This window comes from Macaca nemestrina, chromosome 4 (genome assembly GCF_043159975.1).
Source record: "Macaca nemestrina isolate mMacNem1 chromosome 4, mMacNem.hap1, whole genome shotgun sequence".
Lineage (NCBI taxonomy): Eukaryota > Metazoa > Chordata > Mammalia > Primates > Cercopithecidae > Macaca > Macaca nemestrina.
The window spans coordinates 153,620,875-153,647,606 of NC_092128.1; the positions used below are offsets into that span (position 1 = coordinate 153,620,875).

The 26,732-nt window shown below is 46.7% G+C and overlaps 1 protein-coding gene across 1 annotated transcript in view; it reads left to right on the forward strand.

Moving 5' to 3' along the window:
- The window catches only part of LOC105483392 (G protein subunit alpha 12), a 113,402-nt gene extending 87,340 nt beyond the window's left edge, over window positions 1-26,062 (forward strand). Inside the window, exons 3-4 of the mRNA XM_011744232.3 lie at window positions 20,783-20,833; window positions 22,879-26,062. Of these exons, the coding sequence (XP_011742534.1) occupies window positions 20,783-20,833; window positions 22,879-23,448 (621 nt within the window). The 3' untranslated portion in view covers window positions 23,449-26,062. The remainder of the gene's footprint in view (window positions 1-20,782; window positions 20,834-22,878) is intronic.
- Window positions 26,063-26,732: the final 670 nt, after the last annotated feature.

Sequence of the window (26,732 nt, forward strand, 5' to 3'; positions counted from 1 at the left end):
GTCTGAAAAAATAGGCACACCATGAAACAGCATGAACAAACACCTCTGAACCTGCCACTCAGATGAAAAACATCAATGGTAATTCATAAACCCCCTGTGCACCACTGCTTCCACCCCAGCGTCACCAGTGTTCTGATATTTGGCTAATTATTCCTTTCCTTTTACTTGTCTTTTTACCACCTATTCCTAAACAGTAGTAACTTACCACTTGGGCATATTATTTAACCACTTTGTCTCAGTCTTACCATCTGTCACGTGGACAGAACAGTAATAACACACCACGAGTGTTGTGAGAGTGAAGGTGATATGGGGGAGGCCCTTAGAACAGTGCAGACACATAGGAAGCACAAGGTAGGTGTGAGTTCTTACAGCTAGCACTGTGTTTCCTTCTGCCTGTGTTTAACTTCATGTGAATAAGGACAGTATAACCATTTTATGACTTATTTCTTCAGCGTTATATTTTGAGATCCATCATGGGTTTTTTAATTTGTGTTTTTGTTTGTTTGTTCGTTTGTTTGTTTTTTGAGACAGAGTCTTACTCCGTGGCCCAGGGTCGAGTGCAATGGCGCTATCTCAGCTCACTGCAACCTCCACCTCCTAGGTTCAAGTGATTCTCCTGCCTCAGCCTCCCGAGTAGCTGGGATTACAGGCACTCGCCACCACACCCAGCTAATTTTTGTATTTTTCGTAGAGATGGAGTTTCACCATATTAGCCAGGCTGGTTTCAAACTCCTGACCTCAGGTGATCCACCTCAGCCTCCCAAAGTGCTGGGATTACAGGCGTGAGCCACCGCACCCGGCCGAGACCCATCGTGTTGATACATGCAGTGATAACACTCTCGTATCCATTCTTCTGTGGTGTTCTACTAGATGAGTAAAGTACACTTGATTATCCACTGAAGGAGAGGTGGGCACTGGTCGCTTCCAGCCTAGGGCTGTGACCCTGCCGTGAGGGGCACACTGCTACACAGGCACCAACCTCTCTAGCACAGGGGTTCTTCCAGGTGTGCTGTGGGGGCCCCCGAGACCCTTTCAAGGGTTCCGCCACTTTCCTTGAAAGGCTCCCCTGATGGCCCGGTGCGGCGGCTCATGCCTGTAATCCCAGCACTTTGGGAGGCCGAGGCAGGTGGATCACAAGGTCAGGAGATCGAGACCATCCTGGCTAACACAGTGAAACCCCCGTCTCTATTAAAAATACAAAAAATTAGCTGGGCGAGGTGGCGGGTGCCTGTAGTCTCAGCCACTCGGGAGGCTGAGGCAGGAGAATGGCGTGAACCCGGGAGGTGGAGCTTGCAGTGAGCCCAGTTCGCGCCACTGCACTCCAGCCTGGGCGACAGAGCGAGACTCCGTCTCAAAAAAAAAAAAAAGAAAAGAAAAGAAGGCTCCCCTGTTTAGATCAGGCCCACCAAGATCACCTTCTTTTGGCTTAGCTGAAAGTCGCCCAGTCACAGCAGAGACGTTCCATCACACTCCAGCTTCCTCCCACGCTACAGGTGAAGAAATTGCACAGGGTGTGTGTCATTGAGGCTCATCTTAGAATCCTGACAGCACAGAACACATGAACTGCTGAGACAGTATCTGCCCTTTACACCCTCTTTCACGTGCAAGCCTGCAGTGGAGCTTTTCAGAGGCCACACGACGTATGAGGATGTCATCACTCGGATGGCGAACGAGATAAGGGTTTGCAGAGCCTTGTTTTCTTAAAGTGCTAGGATTACAGTGTGAGCCACTGCGCCCGGCCCTAAAGCCTTGTTTTCTTAAGTGCCCCGTGTTTTCATTTCTCATGCTGTAAGCATCGATAGTTTGGGAGATGCTGAGTTTTGGGGTTTTTGTCTTTGTTTAAGAAGGGGTAGTAAAAATAGAGGGGCTTTCCATAAAGAGTCTGAAGCAACAGCTGCTGACTCATCCCGTTGGTTTTGAGTTAGGGAGTGACTCATCCCCAAGCAAGAGGTTTTCCAGACATTTATGAGGTCTGTAGAGCTTGTGTTCTGTGTTAACCAGGCAGCTCCATTTGTAGGGGGAGGGAAGAATCATTCCCTATTATTCCTATTCAGATGTGGGGACAGTGAACAGGAGTCAGAGAACCACTAAGCTATTAAAGGAAAAAATATTTCAGCTGCCATTTAAAAAGTCAGGTTTGAAAAAACACATGTCTTCATTGACTCAGCAAGCGTTCAATACGTACTAAGTACAAGAGGTCCCTGGGGCTGAGGATGTGCAGGGAAGATGACATTTTCCTTTACGCTTCATGGTTATTTTGCCCTAAGAAATACTAAAGGTTTTCTGTTGCTGGATGAAAAGATTACCACCAATTAGCAACTTAAAACAGCACAGATGTAATGATCTCCCAGTGTGCATGGGTCAGGAACCTGGGCATCCAGAGTTCCCCACGTGCTCTGCTCGGGACCTCGCAGGCTGGAAGCTGGTGCACCTGGCCATGTTCTCATCTAAGGCTTGTCATCCTTTTTCAAGCTCACTGGTACTGGCAGAGTTCACTTCCTTGCAGTCATCTGACTGATGTCCCGTTTTCTTGCTAGCTGCCAGCCAGGGTCGCCGGCAGCTCCTAGGGGTGCCCTCACTTCCTTGCCGCATGGCCCCTCTTCACAGCACGGCTGTGTGCTTTCTTCTAGGTCAGCAGGAGAACACCTCTTTTTAAAGGCCCACCTGATTAGATCGGGCCTGCCAAGATCACCTCCTTTTTCCCCACTTTGGGACAGAGTATCCCTCTGTTGCCCAGACTGGAGTGCCACTGGCACAGTCACAGTTCACTGCAGCCTCAAACTCCCCAGCTCAAGAGAACCTTCCACTTCAGCCTCCTGAGTAGCTGGGACTACAGGCATGTGCCGCCATACCCAGCTACTTTTAAAATTTTTAATAGAGATGAGGTCTCACTGTGTTACCCAGACCAACCTCAAATTCCTGGGCTCAAGGGTTCCTCCCACCTTGACATGAACCACCACATCTGGCCCAAGAGCACTTCCTCTTTGACTGAAAGTAACCAAATCCCAAAAGTGATGTGCCATCATATTCCCAGGTCCCTTCCACACTCCAGGGAAAGACAGGGGCGTGTGTCATTGAAGCTCATCTTAGAATTCTGACAGCACAGAAATCTTTTCCTGACCCAAGATCACAAAGATCCTCTCCTATATTTTTGTTTGTTTGTTTGTTTGTTTGAGACAGGGTCTCACTCAGGCTGTAGTGCAGTGGCACAATCGTGGCTCACTGCAGCCTCAGCCTCCTGGGCTCAAGAGATCTTCCTGCCTCAGCCTCCTGAGTAGTTGGGACTATAGGCATGTGCCACCACACCTGGCTAATCTTTAAAAATGTTTTGTAGAGATGAGGTCTCACTATGTTGCCCAGGCTGGTCTCGAACTCGTAGGATTATAAATGTGAGCCACCATACCTGACATCCTATGTTTTTTAAGTCTAGTTTTAGTGATCCAGTTTGAATTAGATTTATATAGGAGATGTTTAGAGTCAATGTCCTTTTTTTTACTTTTTGATACTCCAAATGAGAGATTTTTTTTTTTAAGTTCTGTGCAGATCACCAGTTTTTCCAGCACCATTTGTTGAAAACCTTTCCTTTCTTCATTTGAGTTACCTTGTCAATTTTTTAAAAATCAATTGGCCATATATGTGGGGGCCTGTTTCTGGACTCTCATTTCTATTCAGTTGATCCATATGTCTTTTCTTTTGCCAATGCTAAATCCTACCACTTTCTAGAAAGTTGAAATTGGGTATTATAAAAACTTTGTTCTTCTTTTATAAAATGGTTTGTTGTTCTGTGGTGTTGTGAAGAGATAAATTTTAAAATGAGCTTGTCAATTTCTACCAAAACAAAATGCCTGCTGGGATTTGTATTGGGACTGGGATTTAATCTCGATCGATTTGGGGAGCATAAACAACAATGTGGAATCTTCCAGTTCATGAATAGGACATAACCCTCCAATTATTTAAGTTTCAAATTTTTTGCCCAAGTGTTCTGCAGTTTTCAGTAATTTTTCACATTTTAAAAAAAATTCCTGTTTTAGCGAATGCAGTAAGGCAAGAAAAGGAAAGACAAGGTAGACATATCAGAGAAAAAGAAATATGACTGTTCCTTGCTGGCAGATGGCACAGAAAATCCCAAGGAATCTACCAGAAAAGTCATAGACTAGTGAGTCAGTTTAGCAAGGCCACAGGATACAAGATCCATATACAAAATATAAATTTTACTTCTATAGACTAACAATGACCAGTGGACACATGGAAACAAATTTAAGATGCAATACCATTAACAGTCATTTTAGAAATGAAATACTGTGGTGTAAATTTAACACAGCATCTAGAGGACTTGTTTGGTAAGAAGCACAAAACACTCAAGAAATGAGATCTAAACAAATGGAGGGACGTGCTGTGTTCATGGAAAACTCAACGCTGTCAAGATGTCTGTTCTCCTCTGATTGATACACACATTTGACACAATTCCTATGAAAATCTCAGCAAGATCTTTTGTAGACATAGATGTGATTATTCTAAAATTTATCTGAAAAGGCACTGGAATGGCCAAAAATGTTTGAAAAAGAATAAAGTGGGAGTGGCCACTCTCCCTGATGCCAAGGCCTGTTGTCTGCCTGCAGTGCTCAGGCCTGGGTGGTGCTGGCGCAGGGAGAGACACGAGGTCACTGGACAGAGCCGTGGGTCGCTCCTCACCAGCACGCCCGACTGATTGCAACCAACGGCAGAAGCAACTCAGTGAAGGAGGTCACCCTTTCAACAAAGGGTGCTGGAGTAACTGTCTCTGTAGGGAAGAAAAAGTGAACCTTGACCTAAATCTCTTATACAAAATTAATTCAAACTGCGTTACAGATTTCAATGTAAAGCACAGAACTCTAAAACCTGAGAGAAGATCACGGCAGAAACTCGTTGGGGCCTAGAACTTGGTGAAGAATTCTTAGACATGACACCCTAGTGGTCCATTAAAAGAAATCCAGTTTTGAGAAAAGATCATTTTTGTTTCAACAAAATTTGAAATGTTTGCTCTGCAAAAGTTTTCCTTTTGAGACAGGGTCTCACTCTGTTGCTCGGACTGGAGTGTAATGGTGTGATCATAGCTCACTGCAGCCTCAGTCTCCTGGGCTCAAGCAGTCTTCTTGCCCCAGCCTCCCCTAATAGCTGGGACTACAGGAACGCAACACCATACCCGGCTAATTTTCTTTCTTTCTTTTTTTAAGTAGGGATGAAGTCTCACTGTGTTGCCCAGATTGGTTTCGAACCCCTAACCTCAAGGGATCTTCCTGCCCTGGCCTCCCAAAGTGCTGGGATTACAGGGGTGAGCCACCGCGCCCTGCCCAGATCCTCTTAATAAGAGGATGAAAAGACAAGCTACAGGCCGGGCGCGGTGGCTCACGCCTGTAATCCCAGCACTTTGGGAGGCTGAGACGGGCGGATCACGAGGTCAGGAGATCGAGACCATCCTGGCTGACACGGTGAAACCCCATCTCTACTAAAAAATACAAAAAACTAGCCAGGCAAGGTGGCGGGCGCCTGTAGTCCCAGCTACTCAGGAGGCTGAGGCAGGAGAATGGTGTGAACCCGGGAGGCGGAGCTTGCAGTGAGCCGAGATCTGGCCGCTGCACTCCAGCCTGGGCGTCAGGCAGAGACTCTGTCTCAAAAAAAAAAAAAAAAAAAGACAAGCTACAGACTGGGAGAAAAGTATTTGCCGACTGCTTATCTGACACAGGACTCATTATCTAGAGAATAGAACTCTCAAAACAATACTCAACAGTCTGAAAACAAGCAGAAAATAAGCAAAAGATATGAAGTGATTTCACCAAAGAGGACCTGCCGATGGCACATAAGCACGAGAAGACATCCAGGCCCTCCAGGCATTGAGTCACTGCCGATCAAGGGAGATGCAGACTCAGATGCCGGGAGATAACACTGCATACCTATTAGAACAGATACAGTAGAAATAGTAAAAATAAGAAACGCGGGTAAGGATACTGAGAAACTGGGTCTCGTTCATCACTGGTGGGGAGGTAAAAGGGTACAACCATTCTGGAAGAGAGTTTGGCAGTTTCTTTAAAAAAAAAAAAAAAAACACACTTATACAACCCAGCAGTCACAATCCTGGGCATTTGCCCTAGAGGAATGAAACTCACATCCACACCACACCTGTACGTGAGTGTTCACAGAGCTGTGTGTGTAATAGCTAAAATACAGAAACAGCCAAAACGTCGCTAGATTGGTAAATGGTTAAATAAACTGCAGCACGTTCAGACCATGGAATTCTACCAGCAGTAAAAAGGAGCAAGCTACCGACACATGCAACAGTGTGAGCTGATCCCAAGGGCATTATGTTGAGTGAAAAAAAGCCAGCTTCCAAAGGCCACATGCTGCCAGGCGCAAGGGCTCACACCTGTAATCCCAGCACTTTGGGAGGCCAAAGCAGGAGGATGACTTGAGCCCAGGAGTTTAAGACCAGCCTGGGCAACATAGCAAGATCCCATCTCTACAAAAAAATAAAATTAGCCAATTAGCCAAGTGTGGTGGCGTGCACCTGTAGTCCCAGCTACTTGGGAGGTTGAGGCAGGAGGATCATTTAAGCCTGGGAGGAGAGTTTGCAGTGAGCCATGATCATGCCACTGCATTCCATCCTGGGCAACACAGTGAGACTCTGTCTTAAAAAAAAAAAAAAAAAAGCCACATGCTGTATGGTTTCACTTTAAGTACTCTAGAAAAGGCAAAATTATAGGAACAGAAAACAGATCGGTGACTCTACATTCTAGAGATGGAAATCAGATTCGTGGTTGCCAAGGGATTAGGGATGGTGGAAGGAGGATGGCCGTGACTCTAAATTGGTAACACAAGGGGGACCGTTCTGGTGGGACAGTTCTGTCTGTTGATTGCAGTGGTGGTTACACAAATCTAGACAGGTGACAAAGTGCATGGAACCACACACATTGTACGAACGTCAGTTCCCTGGTTCTGATATTGTATTATTATAAGTACAAAAGATGTAACCACTGGGAAAAGCGCATCGCAGGCCCACCGGTACCTCTCTATGCAATCTTTGCAACTTCCTGTGTATCTATAATTATTTCAAGATGAAAAGTTATGGCAAAAAATATTCCATGTTTCTTAGTACTATTAAAAATGAAATTGTTTTTAAAATGTTTATATTCCATTGGTTTATTGGCAGTATATAAAAAAAATACTTGATTTTCGTACATTAATCTTGTATCTTGTGAATGTGCTAAACTCACTGATTCTGTTGCTAGCCTTTTTATAGCTTCCTTAGGATTTTATGTTTGAACAGTTAGGCAATCTGCAGATTGTTTTATTTCTTGCTTTCTAGTCCCTGGGTCTTTTATTTGTTTCATTTGTTCGCTTGCTTGCTGTCTTGCTTTTTGCTGTTAGTCTTTCTAACTTAGCGTTGACCAGAAGCAGTAGAAGTGGCGTCCTTGCCTTATACCCAGTGTTAGGGTAAAAGTACTCAGTATTCCACCATGATTTAGGATGTTAGTTGCAGGGTTTTCATAGATGCCCTTTATCAAACTGAGGAAGTTCCTTTCTATTTGTCGTCTGGTGAGACAGGCTTTTTTTTAAAGCCCTGAACCTGTGTTGAATTTTTTCATGTTTGTTTTTTCTGCATCTATTGAAACATTCATATTTTTTTCTTCCTTATTTTGTTAAAATAGTGTCTATCTTCTAATGACATTTTTTATGTAGTTAGGTTTAAATTCCTAAAGTTTTGTTAAAGATATTGTGTCTGTTTTCAAGGGAGGGTTGGTCTGTAATTTGTCTTTTTTGGTAATCTTGTCAGTGTGGGTACCAGGATGATGCTGGCCTCAAAAAGGAGTTGGAAATTACTTCTTCCTCTTGATTTTCTGAAAAAGTTCGCGTTAGTTAGTGTTTTTTCTTTAAGTGTTTGATAGAATTCACTAGTGAAGCCATCTGGGCCTGGAGTTTTCCTTTGGGGAAGTTTTGTTGTTGTCGTTGTTTTAGAACAAATTCAGTTTTTTAAAGGCTATTCAAATTTTCTATTTCATACAGTATCCATTTTGGGAAATTAAATTTTTTAAAGCAATTTGTCCGTTTCATCTAAGATGTCCGTTTCATCTAAGATGTCCAATCTGTTAGCATAAAGTTGTTTGGAACATTCTCTTAATACCTGTCAATGTTTGAAGGACCTATAGTATAACTTTTTCATTCCTGATACTGGAGATTTGTTTTTTCTTTTTCTTAATTCCCTTAGTTAGGTGGTTATCAATTCTGTTGACTTTTTTTTTTTTTTTTTTTGAGACGGAGTCTCACTTTGTCACCCAGGCTGGAGTGCAGTGGCACGATCTCGGCTCACTGCAAGCTCCGCCTCCCGGGTTCACGCCATTCTCCTGCCTCAGCCTCCGAGTAGCTGGGACTACAGGCGCCGCCACCATGCCCGGCTAATTTTTTGTGTTTTTAGTAGAGACGGGGTTTCACCGTGTTAGCCAGGATGGTCTCGATCTCCTGACCTCATGATCCACCCGCCTCGGCCTCCCAAAGTGCTGGGATTACAGGCGTGAGCCACCGCGCCCGGCTTCTGTTGACATTTTTAAAGAACCAACATTTGGCCTTGTTGTATCTATTGCAAAATTCATTTTCCATTTCATCGTTATCTCATCTTTGTTACTTTCTTTCTCCTACTTACCTTGGGTTTAAAGAGCTGTTCATTAAGCTCTTGGAGGTAGTACCTTTTGGTCAGTGATTTTTGATCATTTTTTCTCTTCCATAAGATTTTTTTTCTTTGAAACAGGGTCTTGCTCTGTTCCCTGTACTGGCTTGCAGTGGTACAGTCTTGGCTTACTGCAGCCTCAGCCTCCTGGGTTCAAGTGATCCTCCCCCCTCAGCTCCCCCTGCTGAGTAGCTGGGACTACAGGCATGTGCCAACATACTCGGCTAATTTTTGTTTTTTGTTTTTTGTTTTTTGTTTTTTTGAGGAGACAGGGTTTTGCCATGTTGCCCAGGTCTTGAACTCCTGACCTCAAGCAATCCACCTGCCTCGGCCTCCTAAACTACTGGGGTTACAAGTGTGTGCCCCAATGCCCAGCCCTAATATAAGCATGTAAAGCAACAGATTTCTCTCCTAAGTGCTGTAGCAGCCACATCTCAAGATAAAAGTATTGATACTTTAACATTGTCTTTAAGTTCAGAATACTTTCTGATTTATTTTGTGAATTCTTCTTGATTTTGGCATGTCTGTGTACCGCTCCTGGAGTGTGCATATCTCTTGCTTCTGTTCCCATCTGTCCACCTTTCCATTTGCACCCTCATATTAATTAGTTATTTCAGCTCCCAAGCTGGTAACTCTAAAACCTTCGCCATATCCTAATCTGGTTCTGAGGCCTCACTTTGTGTCTTCACACTGTGTGTGTCTGTTAACATGCCCGTCCAGTAGTCCCTCTTGCTCTTCACACCGTGTGTGTGTCTGTTAACATGCCTGTCCAATAGTTCCCCTTGCCTGTGGCTTCACTTTCCATGGTTTCAGTTACCCACAGTTAACTGTAATCCAAAAGCAGATGAATGCAGTACAGTGAGACACTTTGAGAGACCAGATTCACATAACTTTATTACAGTGTATTGTTTATTGTTATAATTGTTCTGTTTTATTATGGTTAACCTTACTCTGCCTAACTAATTAAACTTGATCATTGGTACATGTGTAAAGGGAAAAACAATACAGATAGGGTTGAGTATTATTCAAGGCTTCAGGCATCCACTGAGGTCTCAGAATGTGTCCCCTGAGGATAAGGAGGGGACTCCAGTATTTTTTCTTAAAAGCCAGGCATAACGTATCAGTTGCAGGAACGTATCACCTTCTCTTACTGGTAAACTGTGATTCTCTGCATTTGCCTATCTGCCTCTCCAGTTTGGGGGCAGCAGTGTGTCCTGTGATCTCAGCTTTCTGATGGGTCTAAGCAGAGCTGTGATTTTCAGCTGTGATTTTCTTGCTGGTGTTGCTGCTGTGAGGATGGGAGTGACACCTTCCAGGCCCTTTACATGTCAGACCAGAGAGTCTGACTTCTTTGACCTGTGGATTATTCAGAAGTGTGTGGTATAGTATCCTTGCTATGAGTTCATATTTATCATATTTGGAATTTGTGGAGCTTCTTGAAATTTGTAAATTTATGTCTTTCACCAAATTTGGAAAGCCTTCTGCTTCCAAAAACATTCTCTGCCCCAATCTCTTTGTTCTCTCATGTGAGATTCCAACTACCTGTGTATTAGGCCCTTAGAAATTGTCCCAAAGATGGCCGGGCGCGGTGGCTCAAGCCTGTAATCCCAGCACTTTGGGAGGCCGAGACGGGTGGATCATGAGGTCAGGAGATCGAGACCATCCTGGCTAACACGGTGAAACCCTGTCTCTACTAAAAAATACAAAAAACTAGCCGGGCGAGGTGGCGGGCTCCTGTAGTCCCAGCTACTCGGGAGGCTGAGGCAGGAGAATGGCGTAAACCCGGGAGGCGGAGCTTGCAGTGAGCTGAGATCTGGCCACTGCACTCCAGCCTGGGTGACAGAGCGAGACTCCGTCTCAAAAAAAAAAAAAAAAAAAAAAAAAAAAAAGAAATTGTCCCAAAGATGCCTGCATCTCATTTTTTCTTTATCTTTTTCCTCTTTTTGAGATTGGATCATTGGATCATCTATATTAATCTAATTTCATTGGTCACTAATTCTTTCCTCTTTCATCCCCAGTCTGTTATTAAGTTCGTCCAGTAAATTTTTAAATTTCAGATGTTGTATATTTTAGTTCTAAAATTTCCACTTGTTTTCCATTATGTTTTCTGTGTATCTGATAAGATTTTCTATACCTTTATCCAACCTGAGCATTTTTAACCTAATTGAGCCTAATTATAATAGCTGCTTTAAAGTCTGTGTCGAGCCATCCCACTATCTGAGTTGATAACTTCTGATTGTTTTTGCCCCGATGATAAACACCTTCCATATGTTGAATAATTTGATTATATCCTGGGCATTATGAGTGTCGTTTTAAGACTGTAAATCCTGTTCTGTTCATCCATCTAATGTTGGTATTTTTGCTTTAGCAGACACTTGCTGAGACTCAGACTGCCATCTTGGTCATGCCTATGCTGCTGGTTGCTCATATCCCAGCAGAGACCACTTTCAGTTTGCCCCATATGTATGGTTCAGGTGCCAGCCAGGCTCTTGGGCAGAGTTTATGCAGAGAACTTGAGGTCTTCCTCACTGACTGTCTTCTTTCTGGAGTTCCCACCTTACTCCCTGGCAGTCCTGGTTGCCCCAGCTCTGTCCTCTTGTTCTAGCCACAAAGATGGTAGGCTTTCCGTCTGAATGTTACTGTTGCCACACACCACCATGCCTGTGGTTCACAGCTGATGTGATTGTGCACCTGGAAAATTCAGAAGAACCTACCCGTCTATTATTAGAATACAGAGCTTAGCAGAGTGACTAGTACACAAGCCAGTGTACAAAAATCAATTGTATTTCTCTTCACTAGCAACAAAGGATTAGAAAATGGAAAATGTTTAAAGATACCATTTAAGAAGCACCATAAAAGATTACATACCTAAGAATAAATGTAAGGAAAGATGTGAAGCACCTGTGTACAGAAAATTTAAAAGCATTACCAAGAGGAATTAAAGGCCTCATTCAAAATCAAAACTCTGCAGGTGTTTTGGGGGACAGGGAGGATAGAAATTGACAACTGACTTTAGAACTAATATGGAAATGCCAAGGGCCAGCGAGACTCAGTGCTTTCTTCACTTTGAGCACCAAGTGAGTGAGGACAGAGGTGAATTACAGCCCCTGGAAAATGACGGCATCTGTGAGACCACATGGACAGCGACGAGCTACACGGGAGAGGGACTCTTATTGACAGCAGAATGTCACCTACAGACCGGCAAGCGTGGAGTGGCGCTGATTGGAAAATCATCTCGAAACTGTCGTGTTAAACACTGGAGACATCGCAGAAACCCCAAGGGCCATGGGAGGCAGCGCTCTTCTTCAAAAATCTCAGTGTGGGCCGGGCACGGTGGCTCATGCTTGTAATCCCAGCACTTTGGGAGGCTGAGGCGGGCAGATCACTGAAGGTCGAGACCAGCCTGGCCAAAATAGCAAAACCCTGTCTCTACTAAAAATACAAAAATTAGTTGGGTATGGTGGTACACCTCTGTAATCCCAGCTACTTGGGTGGCTGAGGCAGGAGAATCTCTTGAACCCGGGAGGCAGAGGTTGCAGTGAGCTGAGATTGCGCCACTGCACTCTAGCATGGGCAACAGGGTGAGACTCCCATTACAAAAAATAATTTAAAAATTCAGTGTTTCAGATTAAATGAAGCTAAAGAGACATGATAAGTACATGTAAGTAATATACTAAATTCTGTGCTGGAGGAGGAAAATGGTCTAATAATGCTATATCTGTATATATTAGATAAACCTTGCTGTCTAAATACGTGGTACTTATGAGACAGCCATCCTGGATGAATCCTCTTATCCTCACGGCGTTCTCCTGAAGCAGTGCCTGAAGTTGCCGTGGTTGTAGAAGCAGGTGTCCTCATTCTTAGGACATACCCTCTGAATTTGTTAGGGGTAAACAACTTGCTCTCAAATGATGACGGATTTTAAGAAGTCTGTATTGAAAAGGAGTGGACGAAGGATAAAGCAAATGAGAGAAGACGTGAATCTGGAGATGAGGTGAATCTGGAGAAAGACTGTATGGGCTCTTTGTACTATTCTTGTGACTTTTCACACATACCTCTATCCTAGCCCCAAAGAGGCTTGGAATTTGGGTTCTGGCTACTACAAAGGCTGGAATTCTGCTGTGAATTTCCCCAAAAAGTAGAGAGGTAACAGGCAGCCCAACTGTGACATGCTTGGAGCCTCACATGCTGGACTTTAGGGATTCTCTGGTGCAAGCCTCTAGAAATGGGGTGAGCTCTCCGTACCCCCAGCCCTGTTATTTAGGTTTTGGGGTTTTTTAAGAGACAGTGTCTCACTCTGTTGCCCAGGCCTGAGTGCAGTAGCGCAGTCATGGCTCACTGCATCCTCAACCTCCAGGGCTCAAGTGATCCTCCCACCTCAGCCTCCTGAGTAGCTGAGACCACAGGTGTGCACACCATCACACCTAGCCTAGGTGCTTTTTATCTAGAGGCAAGGGAATATCTTAAAACATGCTGTAAAATTTCTTTCTAGCTCACTTTTCTATGATGATCCCTGTGATACAAATGAAGAATCTAAATCTATAGTTTTAAGGGCTGAATCTATAATTTGACCTATTAGACATCTTATGAAACTGTTGAAGAATGAGCCCAACAGATACTCATAAAGCCACTGCCCAGTATTAACATGTTTACGTTTCACCATCTTTGCCTCTGATAGATGAAAATCGACACGTTCATAATTATATTTATCAGCTCAAGCTGCCATAACAAAATACTCTGGGTGGCTTAAACAACAGAAATTAATTTTCTCACTGCTCTGGAGATTGGAAATTGGGGATCCAAGTGGCAGCACCATCAGGTTCTGGTGAGGGAAGGTGGTCTTCCTCGCTTGCAGACGGCTGGCTTCTCACTGTGTCCTCACATAGGGAGGGAGAGCTCTCTGGTCTCTTCTTAGGAAGGCACTGTCATGTCATGAGGTCCCCGCCCTCAGTCACCTCCCAAAGGCCCCATCTCCAAACAGCATCACTGCAGGTGGGGCTTCCACACAGGAATTCTGGGAACATACAAACATGCAGTCTATAATGATAATGATCTAAATAGAAACTCCTCGAAAAGATCACCAGGAAATGCCAGAAAAGCCAGAAAAGATCACACTGAGGTGCCACTTCACAGCTAGTAGGATGGCTACCGCTTTTAAAACTCAGAAAATAGCAAGTGTTGGCAAGGATGTGGATAAATTGGAAACTTTGTACGTGGCCCATGGGCATGTAAACTTGTGCAGCCACTGTGGAGAACAGCTTGGTGGTCTTCAGAAAGTTAAGCACAGAATTACCAAAGGACGGCCGGGCATGGTGACTCATACCTGTAATTCTGGCACTTTGGGATGTCAAGGTGGGCGGATCCCTGGAGGTCAGGAGTTCGAGACCAGCCTGGCCAACACATTGAAACCCCATCTCTACTAAAAATACAAAATTCAGCCAGGCTTGGTGGTGCACACCTGTAATCCCAGCTACTCGGGAGGCTGAGGCAGGAGAATTGCTTGAACCAGAGGCAGAGGTTGCAGTGAGCCGAGGTCACGCCACTGCACTCCAGCCTGGTCAACGGGGCGAGACTCCATCTTAAAATAAAAAAAGAATTACCATAGGATGCCACAATTTCACTCCTAGGTGTATACTCGAGAAATGAAAACATATTCAAGCAAAAACTTCCCCACAGCTGTGTGTAGCACTGTTCACAACTGCCAAAAACTGGAAACAGGCAAAATGTTCATCAACTGACAAATGGGAAAAAAAAAAACCATACCCATACAGTGGCATATATATACATATATATACATTTACCATAAAATGGAATGTCGCAGCGGCCCGTGCTACAGCGTGGGCGAGCCTCAGAAATGCCGCACCAAGTAAAAGAACCAGGCGCAAAGGGCTGCATGCTGTGTGATCACACTCCAGTGAGAGTTCCAGAACAGACAAATCCATGGAGACAGCAGATTCGTGTTGTCAGGGGCTGGGCCGGGGCAGTGGGAGTGGTAGCTGATAGGCTGTGGCTGTACAGCATTTTGAAGGTAGTAAATGCCATTGAATGGTTCATGTCAAAATGGTGAATTTTCTATTATGTAGATCTTACCTAATGAAAAAATAACAGAAGAACCCAGGCAAGGGGGCTGGTGCTTTAGGGGCCCGGCGTGGCACCCCCGCAGCGGCACCCATGCACACACGAAGGACACACCCCGCGGGGCCTGAGCTTACAGTTGTAGAGGCTGCTCCAGGGCCAAGGACCCCATGCAGCCCTTCCTGGGGTCTCACTGCTGTGACCGAGGGGTGGCTGTTTGCCAGGCTTGGAGACAAGGTGTCCACAGGCACAGCCACGCGGCCACACACAGGGCAAGGGGGCCAAAGCGTGGCCAGAGTCAGGGGCCAGCTCCTCTGTACTTTCACATTCTGGCAAAAAAAAAAAAAAAAAAAAACCAGGAGGAGGCCAGAATTCTAGGTTCTGCCTCTAACCTTGGTATCCTGTTAGGTTCATTTGCTTTAATTTAGGTTCAGTTTTGAGGGGTTGGTTTTTTATTTAATTTTTTTTTTTTAATTATGGAAGATGTTAGCATGGTTCCAAAGTCAAACACACTCAGAGAGGTCTATTCCTGTCTCTGTCCCATCCCCCATTCCCTCCCTCCCTAGAAGTCATTTTCATCTACTGCTGGTGTATCCACATTTCCTTTTCCAAATATAAGCAAGTAGACTACGAGTTTTAGTCTCCCACCATTTCTTACATAAAAGGAAGATGCTCTGCATTGTTTTGTGCCTTGTGCTTTTCCTTTGGCAGTGGGTATCGGAAACCTCCTTCCAGCCACAGAGCTCTTCTCCTTTGCCGATGCACAGCCCCCGACTGCATGGAGATCACAGTTTATTCAACCAGCTTCTCTTACTAGACATTTGCTGCAGTGACAGCCTTGTGTCAGCGTCACTTTGTATTTCTGCCAGTGAATCTTTAACCTAATTTTTTTTTTCTTTTTTTTAAGATGGAGCCTCACTCTGTTGCCCAGGCTGGAGTGCTGTGGTGCAGTCTTAACTCACTGTAACCCCTGCCTCCCAGGTTCAAGCGATTTTCTAGCCTCAGCCTCCTGAGTAGCTGGGATTACAGGCCCACACCACCACACCTGGCTAATTTTTGTATTCTTAGTACAGACGGGGTTTCACCGTGTTGGCCAGGCATGTCTCGAACTCCTCACCTTAAGTGATTGCCTCGGACTCCCAACGTGCTGAGATTACTGTGAGCCACCACGCCTGGCCCTCTTACCTAATGTTTGGGGATGATAAATTAGCAACAGACACTTCATAGGTACCCATGTTAAGACTTGAAAAGCTTCATTTTTATAATGTATGTGAATGTGGTGCTTTCTCTCTTTTCCAGAATACTTTCACAGCGGTGATATCATTTAATCTCACGCCACCCCTGTGAGATGTCATAGGCAGTCACTGAGCAAAGCCTGAGTTCAAAATGAGGATTTCTTTTGGGGAGCTAGATGATAATTTTAAAAGTATTTTGAAAGATTCTCTGTTGTTTGGTTAGCATCTCTATTCAGTGGAAATTTAATGCTAACTTTAATATTTATGTGTTAAGTAATGAAGTTGAAAACCTGGCCTTTAGAGTAATTTGCTGTTATTTTCATATACAGCAATTTTAAAATTTGTCTTTGTATTTTGTTACATTGAAGTGAGTGAACTAGATTTTGGAATCATCTGGCTCACCACTGACAAGCCCTGTTTTCAGTCACGGTGTGAATGACCCCGTTTTAGGATTTTAGAGTTAACCTCACTAAGTGCAGAAACTGTAAGACAGGGCCAGGCACAGTGGCTCACGCCTGTAATCCTAGCACTTTGGGAGGCCGAGGCGGGGGTGGATCACCTGAGGTCAGGAGTTCAAGACCAGCCTGGTCAACCTGGTGAAACCCTGTCTCTACTAAAAATACAAAAGTTAGCCGGGTGTGGTAGTGCACACCTGTAGTCCCAACTACTCGCTAGGTTAAGGCAGGAGAATTGATTGAACCCAGGAGGCAGAGGTTGCAGTGAGCCAAGATCACGCCATTGCACTCCAGCCTGGGCAACAGGGCAAGACTCCATCTCAAAAAAAAAAAAAAAAAAAAACAGTGAAACAGCTCCTGAATGGGCAGATCGGGTTTAAAACTAAAAGGCCCCGTGGCCAGAAGCTGGACGTTGGTGTTTGTTTTCCTTGTAACCACTCTCTGGTCCTTGATCTCTCCTTACCTCGACCCTTACATCTCAGACCAATCCACGGTTACCTTTGTTCCCTCTTGCTCCCCAGTGAGACCCACACATGGGCTGTCTTTCATGCACACCCTGTCAGCCTGTGACATTGACAGGCAGAAACTGAACCAAGCATGTGGGTAGAAAGGCTCCAGTTAGGAGCAGAGGACAAGAGGGAACCAGAGTCACCCCCTCATGTTCTGATCTCGAGGGTCTGGTCCTGTACACGGTTGAAAGATTTGAGACTCTTTTCTTGTGGTCCTAAGTTAACTGAAGGAAGCGCGTGAGGACAGCCGAGGTCTGTGAAGGGGCAGCTCGCTGTGTGCAGAGACAGAGGTGACAGGCGAGGCTGCTGTAGGACCTGCGCTGACAGAGCTCTGAGCAGCAGCGAACCCAGCGTGTGTCGTTCTCCTGCCGGAGGTGTGGGTGACAGGTGCTTCCAGAAACTGCTGACGGCTGCAGGGCTCTACAGAAAGGTGGTCCCCTCATGGGCATGTGTTGGCCTAGGTCCTGCCCAGCATCACGATGTCATATCTGCCTGACTGTGCCCAGCACAGGTGCACAGGCCCCAAATCAACCTGCTGCTGCTGCTTGAAACAGACAACCCCTCTCTCACTACCCACCAGCCCCTGCTCGGGTTCATCCCTCTGCTCATGAGAGGACAGGCACATTCCTGGGACAGTTAAGGCAGGGGACAGGCCCCGTCAGGTGTGTGCTCAGTGGCCTCTGGACCTGTGAGAGGACAGACACATTCCTGGGACAGTTGAGGCAGGGGACAGGCCCCGTCAGGTGTGTGCTCAGTGGCCTCTGGGCCTGTGAGAGGACAGGCACATTCCTGAGACAGTTGAGGCAGGGGACAGGCCCCTGTCAGGTGTGTGCTCAGTGGCCTCTGGGCCTGTGAGAGGACAGGCACATTCCTGGGACAGTTGAGGCAGGGGACAGGCCCCTGTCAGGTGTGTGCTCAGTGCCCAGCCTAATGAAATTCATTTTGTTTAATCTGCAAGTTCAAGTGTGTGTTAATCTTGAGCAATGTAGGTTTTTCACACCAAGGAGAGTCCTGAAAGCCCACTTTGGATCCACTCGTGTTTCTAGATCTCGTGACTGCAGCAGCCGTCGAGAGGACTCTGGGCTCATCTTGGCACACACAGTGCCTCTTTATAAACCCGCCAAGCAGTTAATTTCACGTGGACCTCTCAGTTTCTGCCACACACTTTTTCTGTGAAGAAATGACTGGATTCTCCTAGTGTTGAAAGTGCATGGGATTGTCAACCTGGCCCTTTTAATTAGCTGCTGCTGTGAGACTTGAGTCTGTCACAAACGATCGTCCCATGGGCTGCGCCCCATCAGCGGGTGCCTCGTCCAGTCTCTGCTGGTGAACCGCAGTGCACCAAACCTCAGGGACAACAAGAGTGCAGATGTGAGGGACCGCATTCTGGATCGCACAGGGTTGCTCTGTGTCCCCTTCTTCCCTCCCCTCCAGCTTCCGTTAGAGAGCTTGTGGCACAGTCCCTGGCACCTTACAGTTCAGTGGCAGCTTTCCCACAGACCCCCTGGGCTGTTTCTCGAGTGAGGCCGCCCTGACATGAAACTAGATTTGACTCCTCCGCCAACTGTGCAAGATGACCAAGAGTCACAGATAAGTTATGTCCATTCCAAGTAGTGAAACAAATGCTGTGATGAGTTAAATGGGCCATCCTCGTTCAGTCATCGTAGAGAAAGCAGCAGGGAAGATGTTTGCATGTGAGCATTTGCCATGTCGTAAAGTGCAGTTTGGGGACTGATTTCAGACTCGAGGAGTGTTTAGATTCACACCGAGGGAAACGTCCTTCCTGTTTCCTGCTTCCCCTCTAGCTCGTCCTGATTGTGTCCTCTGTGGCACTTTTCCCCTTGCGTCCGTACTATCTGGGTGGAACACGTGGCATCCAGGGTTTTGTGTCCTGTGGTGATAAGAGCTGCCCAGGGCATCTGTGCCACTGTGACTCCATGCCTGACCCAGCTAGAACCCTGCAGGAGAACTGTGTCTGCTTCCTTCGTGCCTGGTGCCACCACCTGCCTAAAAACAGGCAAGGGTGGCTCAGGCTGTGAGCTGCTGCCACTCCCAGCTCCCTGGGGGAGCCAGCGGCCACAGGAGAGGGAGGGATGGTATCTTGATGCTTCTTGGGCTTGCATGGCACCTTCTGAGGCCCAGGTGAGGGCGGGAGAGCAGGAGGAGGCAGGGAAGAAAGGCGCTGAGGAAGGAACGTGTTGTAAATCAGGTGAGTGAGTGCGCCCAGCAGCTTCTCCCAGCTACTTCCTGTCGGGACGAGGGAGGAGGTACGATGTGCAGAGGAGCAGGGGGACTTGGCACAGCCACAGGAAGGCAGCTGCCCCACCAGCCTCACACTTCTCACATCGCAGGGACTTGGTGAGGAAGGGAGAGAGCGGGCACAAGAGGTCAGTCGTGCCAGGCACCTGAGGTGCCTTCACCCCAGCACTCCCGATGCCGTCCCTGCTGCAGAGCTGGGCCTCTGCCTGCGGCTCTGGGGAGCTGTGGTCACGAGGTGCCCGTGCTCACCCCGTCCTGCCACAGAGGAGGAGGAGGTATGCTCGCTCAACACAGGCAGCGCTGGGATGGGGAGGCGTGTGTGTTTCTCTCCCCTCAAACAAAACACTCACTTTGGAAACATCCAGAGGCCTTCGTTCTAAAGTGGGAATGTGGGCTCTTCCCTGAAAGGCTTTCTGTCTGCTTTCTCCCCTCAGTCTGTCTGGGACAGAGGAGGAAGAGAGAGACTGAGCAGGTGCTGGCCACCTTTCTCCATCCCTTACAACGTCACGAGCTTCGGCACCCTCACGTAGTCCATTCTGATGGCCTTCTCTCCTTAAAATTCTCCTGCGTCAGCTCGCCACATGTGTATGACCTTGCCCCTGTACACTTCCCTGAGACTGCAGAAAGTGACTACTCTTCCACAAGCCCTGATGTCAGGGCAGCCTGGAAGCCTAGACTCTGCCTGCTGGTGTCTGTCTTTAGAGCAGGGTTCAAAGTGGAATCTTTTAGAAAGTGGTGTAATTGGTTTTGAACATGCTACCTTTGAAGGGACTCAGTGCGTGCCTGTTCACGTGCGGGCTGCTCTGTGGTCGGCGGTTATGCTCTCCTGGCTCCTCTCGTGCCCGGTGTGTGCCACGCGTTTGGCGGCTCAGCGCTTCCTGATACGGGGTCCTGGGTGATTCCGCTGGGCCCTTCTTGCTATGGAACAGATTATATCAATGATTGGTCCAGGCAGGAGAAGACTGGCCGTCATTCCACCACAACAATCCAAATGGAAGATTCCCCTGTGTTGGCTACTGTAAATCAGGTCATAAAAATGTGGGAAGGAATAATGGACTCTTTCTAGAAACTGGAAGATGTTTTGCCAGATGCTCCTTCTCATCAAAATCTTCCATTTTTAAGGACAATGTCTTGGGTCCCTTGGGCCATCTTCGTCAGAAGCAGACTGTACCCAGGAGCCAAAATCTGAAATCCTATTCTGGCCTGTCCTTTGCTGGCTGCATGGCCAGGAGTGGGCCAGCCTTCATGTCTGGAAAGAGAGTCCCATGTCAGAGGGGCTGGCATCCCACCACACGCCGAAACCCAGCAGGGAAAATTGAAAAACAGCCAGAATTTGAATCTTGGGGTTGGAGCTAAAGAACCTGCATTAAAATCTTTCTTTAATGGTAGTTTTTTTATTTTAGAAAACATACGGACACTCTTCACACGTTTCCTTTGCTTTCCCATTCGCACAGAGGCGAAATACCACTGCTCTTACCCTGTTCAGTTATTATATTTGCCACATCAGGATTCCTCGATCCAGACTGAGCTGTGAATATTCTTCCTTCCTGACAGGGGGAATCAGTGAAGTACTTCCTGGACAACTTGGACCGGATCGGCCAGCTGGTGAGTAAGCACGTCTGCCCGAGGAAGCTGGGCTCTAGGGTTAGAAAACACGTGTCCAGAGACCAAAGCAGTCCACGTGGTGAGGGCTTTGGCGGGACTGACAGGCCGAGCTTATTCTATCACATTACCACAAATGGTACTGTATTGGCATGCTCTCACTTAGATCTGTGCTCCGTCTCGGGGCGGGGGAGGAAATTGCCTTTGCCCAGATCACTATAAAGGAGATAGAGGAGTTGTTGAGTGAAAGTAGGACTTCCTTTAACTTTATCTCACGGAAAATTCAAACATATTCAAAAACAAATAGTCTAATGGAACCCCAGGCGTGGCAGTTATCACTGATTACCAGTCTTGTTTTGTTTTTTGTTTTTTGTTTTTTTTTTGGGAGGGGGGGACGGAGTCTCGCTCTGTCACCCAGACTGGAGTGCAGAGGCGCAATCTCGGCTCACTGCAAGCTCCGCCTCCTGGGTTCACACCATTCTCCTGCCTCAGCCTCCCGAGTAGCTGGGACTACAGGCGCCCGCCACCACACCCGGCTAATTTTTTATATTTTTAGTAGAGACAGGGTTTCACCGTGTTAGCCAGGGTGGTCTCGATCTCCTGACCTCGTGATCCTCCCGCCTCGGCCTCCCAAAATGCTGGGATTACAGGCGTGAGCCACTGCGCCCGGCCTGATTACAAGTCTTGTTTGAGCAGCCCTCTCTCCCTGCCTCCAGGAGCAAATGCAAAGAATATTTTAGAGTGTACCTCGAAAAGACGAGATGAAAAATCACAACCACAATAACCGCGATACTGTATAGCTCCTGAAAAATTAGCAGTAATTCCGTAATGTCAACCTAGTCAGTTTTGAGATTTTCCCTATTGTCTCATTAATGTTTTCATGTTGATTTTGCTTTGTTTCAGCAGATTTGAATCAGCAACCTAATAAGGTGCATGCATTGCCATAGGTCAATATCACTTAAGTGTTAATCTGTATGTCTCTCCTTTTTTTCTTTCAATTTGTTTATTGGAGTAACTGGGTTATTTATCCTGTAGGGTTGTTTCTTGCCATGTGGACTCTGCTCTTCCACCCCTGCAGTGTTATTGAAGATGTTTCTCTGTCCCCTGCACACCCTGTGGGTGGTAATCAGACCTCTAGATCGAGGCTTGATCACGTCCCTCTTTGCTCCTTTGGTGAGACAGCTGCCTGCGTGGTGCGTGCACTCATCACGGGAGGTGTTTTGTTGGTGTGGGTTTTTTTGTTTTTTTGTTTTGAGACAGGGTCTCTCTCCATCACCCAGGCTGGAGTGCAGTGACACGATCATAACTCATTGTAGCCTCAGCCTTCTAGGCTCTAGTGACCCTCCTGTCTCGGCCTCCCAAGTAGCTGGGACTATAGCCTGTGGCGCCACGCCCAGCTAATGTTTTTCCTTCTTGTCAGTACCAGGTTTTACTGTGTTGCCCAGGTTGTTCTTGAACTCCTGGGCTCAATCTATTCCTCCCACTTCCCAAAGCACCAGGATTATAGGTGTGAGCCGCCGTGCCTGGCCTGGAGGATTATGAATAGTGCAAAGTCAAAGTGAGTGAAGAGTGTGGTTGCCTGTGTGTTGCTAAAGACTTAAAGAATTTTCTAAGAATAACATTAAATGTATTGTAGACTGAATTTACATCACATTACAAAACCTAAATTAATTCACAGTAAGGTTTCGGAAGCTATAAGCTCTGGGAGTTAGAAAAATAAAAAGGTATCTCTGGTATGGAAACAAAAAAGATGGCAAATTTCCTCTGGAGAAGAAAATGGATGTGGTTTTGCCCTGGGCCTGCCCACGAGTGTTCTGAGCATTCGTCCTCAGACTGGTGAGCCTCCGTTCGTTTTGAAATGTAGTATTTGATTCTGTTTCACGGCCAGTTGATAATTTTATAAATGAAATTTGCTTTTGGTATCTGGTTCAACTTCTTGCAAAACTCAGTCTCTCCTTCTAACCTGTCTTTTTGCCATCTTTTTTGTTTTATGTTCTTGTGTTCTTTCTTCCTCCCCCTACATTTCTGCCTCATTCTGTATTTTACAGAATTACTTTCCTAGTAAGCAGGACATCCTGCTGGCGAGGAAGGCCACCAAGGGAATTGTGGAGCATGACTTCGTTATTAAGAAGATCCCATTTAAGATGGTGGATGTGGGCGGCCAGCGGTCCCAGCGCCAGAAGTGGTTCCAGTGCTTCGACGGGATCACGTCCATCCTGTTCATGGTCTCCTCCAGCGAGTACGACCAGGTCCTCATGGAGGACAGGCGCACCAACCGGCTGGTGGAGTCCATGAACATCTTCGAGACCATCGTCAACAACAAGCTCTTCTTCAACGTCTCCATCATTCTCTTCCTCAACAAGATGGACCTCCTGGTGGAGAAGGTGAAGACCGTGAGCATCAAGAAGCACTTCCCGGACTTCAGGGGTGACCCGCACAGGCTAGAGGACGTCCAGCGCTACCTGGTCCAGTGCTTCGACAGGAAGAGACGGAACCGCAGCAAGCCGCTGTTCCACCACTTCACCACCGCCATCGACACCGAGAACGTCCGCTTCGTGTTCCATGCTGTGAAAGACACCATCCTGCAGGAGAACCTGAAGGACATCATGCTGCAGTGAGCAAGAAAGCCCCGGGGTTTGTCGTCCTTGAACAGCCTCCACGGCTGTGGGTCAGACTCTTGGGTGTGTATTGTCTGTGTGGTCCTTGAGTGGGTTTCTTGGATCCGTGCCCTGGAATACCTGGCTCAGGAATGCTGTCAGACCAGCCAGCCAGTGAGCTCTAGGCAAAAGGACATGGAAACTGTCACGTTAGCTACTGAATCCTGGGGGCAAGTGAAACTACTGAAAACCCGAGTGATGATGTTGTGAATACGGAACACCTAATCACACAGCTTGCTTTGCTCTTACAGAAACGTTCCTCTTTTTCTGACACAATTTAATTGAAGACCGTGTGTGTGTGTATGTGTATGTGTACACACACGCTCTGTCTTTAATGACAGAAACACAGAAACCAGCTGGCCTTGCAGACGGCTTTTCTAACTCACAAGTCTTCTGAGACAGACTAACCTGAAAGCTTTGCCTAACGGTAGCTTGTAGAGATCCAGTGCACGCCGATGCTGCTAAACTCAGAGTGCCTGAGCCTGGCCCTGCAGCCCCAGCCGCAGTGTCTGAAGGCCACCTCCCAAAGGGAGCATGTTGCCTTTTCAAACTCCCGTGCCGATTTCCTAAGAGCCCCTAGTCCACGCCTCTCAGATGAAGCTGAGGAGCCGTGCCTAGGATCCCTTCCCAGCTCTGAGGATGGGCTGGGGAGCTCTGCAGGTGTGGATTCACCTTATGGCCCTACAGCAGGCTCAGCCCTACCCACCCTGCCCGATGCCCATTAGCACAACACGGACTGAGACAGGATGCCCACGGGGACTGCTGCTCTGTCCGCATACACACAGCGGTGCTCTTCTCCCCTTAGCCACCCCCGCCCAACCCAACGGCAGAGACACAGAGACCAGGTCCCCTTGCAGATGGCTTTCCCATCTTCCTGCAAGTCATCTGCACACACACAGTTGGCAACACATAGCGTTTCCTTCTTTCAGAAACATTCCTCTTCTGGGGCTTCAGAAAGCTGGCAAGGCCACTAGCAGAGCTTTTGTTAATGCCCCAGCAGCTTGGCGAGCTCACAGCTGACCTTTCAGGAAGCCCACAGACGCTGGAGGAATCTTGAGTTTCTCCAAACTGCCGCTCCACCAGTGCCTTTGGACAGCCGTGCCTGTTTGCAGCTCTCCTGTAAGTCTGATTCTCATCGAGGCCCCTTGCTCCTATGACTGTGCTTGCAGAACAAGTAAACAGTCTCGGATGCCGCTGTCCCGGGGGAGCCCGCGGAAGCCTGTGAATGTTGATACAAGCTGGCCAGTCCTGGGCCCAGCTCACTTGTCCAGCTACCTGCCAGGTGGCTTTCACTGTGTTTAAAATACATTGCATTCCAAGCTGGTCCCCTCTGTGTATCACTCTACTGAGAAATCCTGCCTAGCGTGTTTGGGGATGTGTCCTAGCATTTAAAAAAAAATGAAAAGCTTCCTCTTAATTGGCACCCGAACATTGCTGTGGCTCAGTTACACATCCCAGGGCCCTCGTCCCGAGGCCGTGCTGCCCCTGACCCCGAGCCCCTCTGCAGCTCACCCTCGGCTTGTTTCCTGCAAACTTGATAAATACAAGCCCTTGGGACAGATGCAGAAGCAGAAGAGGGAGGGGAAAACCTGCGTCTGGGTCACCCTGTGAGCAGCGCGTTTTCATCAGGAGACAGCATGGAACTCTGTCTTGCAGTGCTCAAGGGCGTGCGTCAGTGTTTGCTGGGCTTGTGGCTCCTTTTTTGGCTGGATAAAGAAGTTGCTGTTTTTGTACTGCTTCTGTGGCTCTTCACAGACCTAAAGGATGTGACCGGAGCTGAGTGCTGATGACCAGGTTTTAAAAGAGAAAGAAAACTCTGGTGGGTCTCTCGGGATGGTCTCAGGTCACATTTTCAGTTTCCAACAGTGATGCACGGCCGGTCCAGAGCGTGGTGAGCTTTGTTTGCCTCCCGGGTCCGCTTTTACTGTCTCTCCTGTGTGTGTGAAAATCCAGGGCCCAGAGGAAGTGCAAGCGGGTCCTCCACCTCTTGGTGGCACTGTTGGCGACAGCAGCGCTGTGATTGGCGTAGCAGGGGAGTTGTTTGAAACATCTTCCTGAGTAGTCCAGACTTGTCAATGAGTGCTTTTTTTCCTGTAAACAGTCTGACATATTTACTCGTCACTTTCAAACCGAAAGCATGAAAGGAAGGAGATGTTGTGGGGTCCGTTTAACTCGATAGAAAGCACAGTGGGATGGCCCCCGGCCCGGGCTCTTGACCCGCTCAGCACTGGCCCCACCTCCCTGGCCGAGGCACTTGGCCTTGCTGAGCTGGACTTCTCCTCCTCCTCATGACCAGGGTAAATTAGAACATGTTTAAAGACACCCCCTTCCAAATTCTGTAACGCATTGTAATTGGAGAAGAAGGAAACTGCAAGGCTAAACTGTCATTTACAACTTTGCTACACATAGACCGTAGTCAGTTTTGTCTCCAGAACCTTAGGCTTTTGTATTTTTTAATTTTAATTTCATTGTTAATCCTTATTGTCTTTTTTTATTAAGATGTTGGAAAAGCAGGAGGTAGATTTGCCTCATCTATTATTGCAGAAATGTAACAATAAAGTTCCTCAAAATAAGATATGTTCCTCATAGCTAACTCTTTACACATAAGAACGCATATAGGGATTTTACTGAAATCTATTTTTAACTCTTCTGTTTGTAGAGAAATTGTTTCAAGGATTTTGAGTCATAGGTCTAATTTATAGAGCTCTCTAGAATTCGTATTGTAATTTTCCTACTTCTTTGATAAAAGAAAAATGAGTCAGATTATTTTAACTCCAAGATTAAAAAACAAACAAACAAACTTGAGAGAAGACTATTAGTTATAACTAACTTGGTGGTTCTGGGAACAGACATCTAACCTGGTATTGTAAAGCAGAGGCTCCCACTGGGATGATAGTGGTCCGGGTCAGTTGTTCATGGCATAAGCTTTTCACAGTGTGTGAACATTGGGAGGGTCTGGCTTGAAAATTCGGCCACTCTCAGGCTCTGAATGTTTATTAAAATAAATTTAGTCTTTCTTTGCTTAATATAAAATATTGGCAGGATTCAAAACCAACGTTAAATCGATTTTTTAGTCCCCAAAATTCAGAGCAGATCACTCTAATCATTTTTTTTTTTTTTTTTTTTTTTTTTGAGACAGAGTCTTCCTCTGTCACCAGGCTGGAGTGCAGTGGCACGATCTCAGCTCACTGTACTCACTGTAACCTCCACCTCCCGGGTTCAAGCGATTCTCCTGCCTCAGCCTC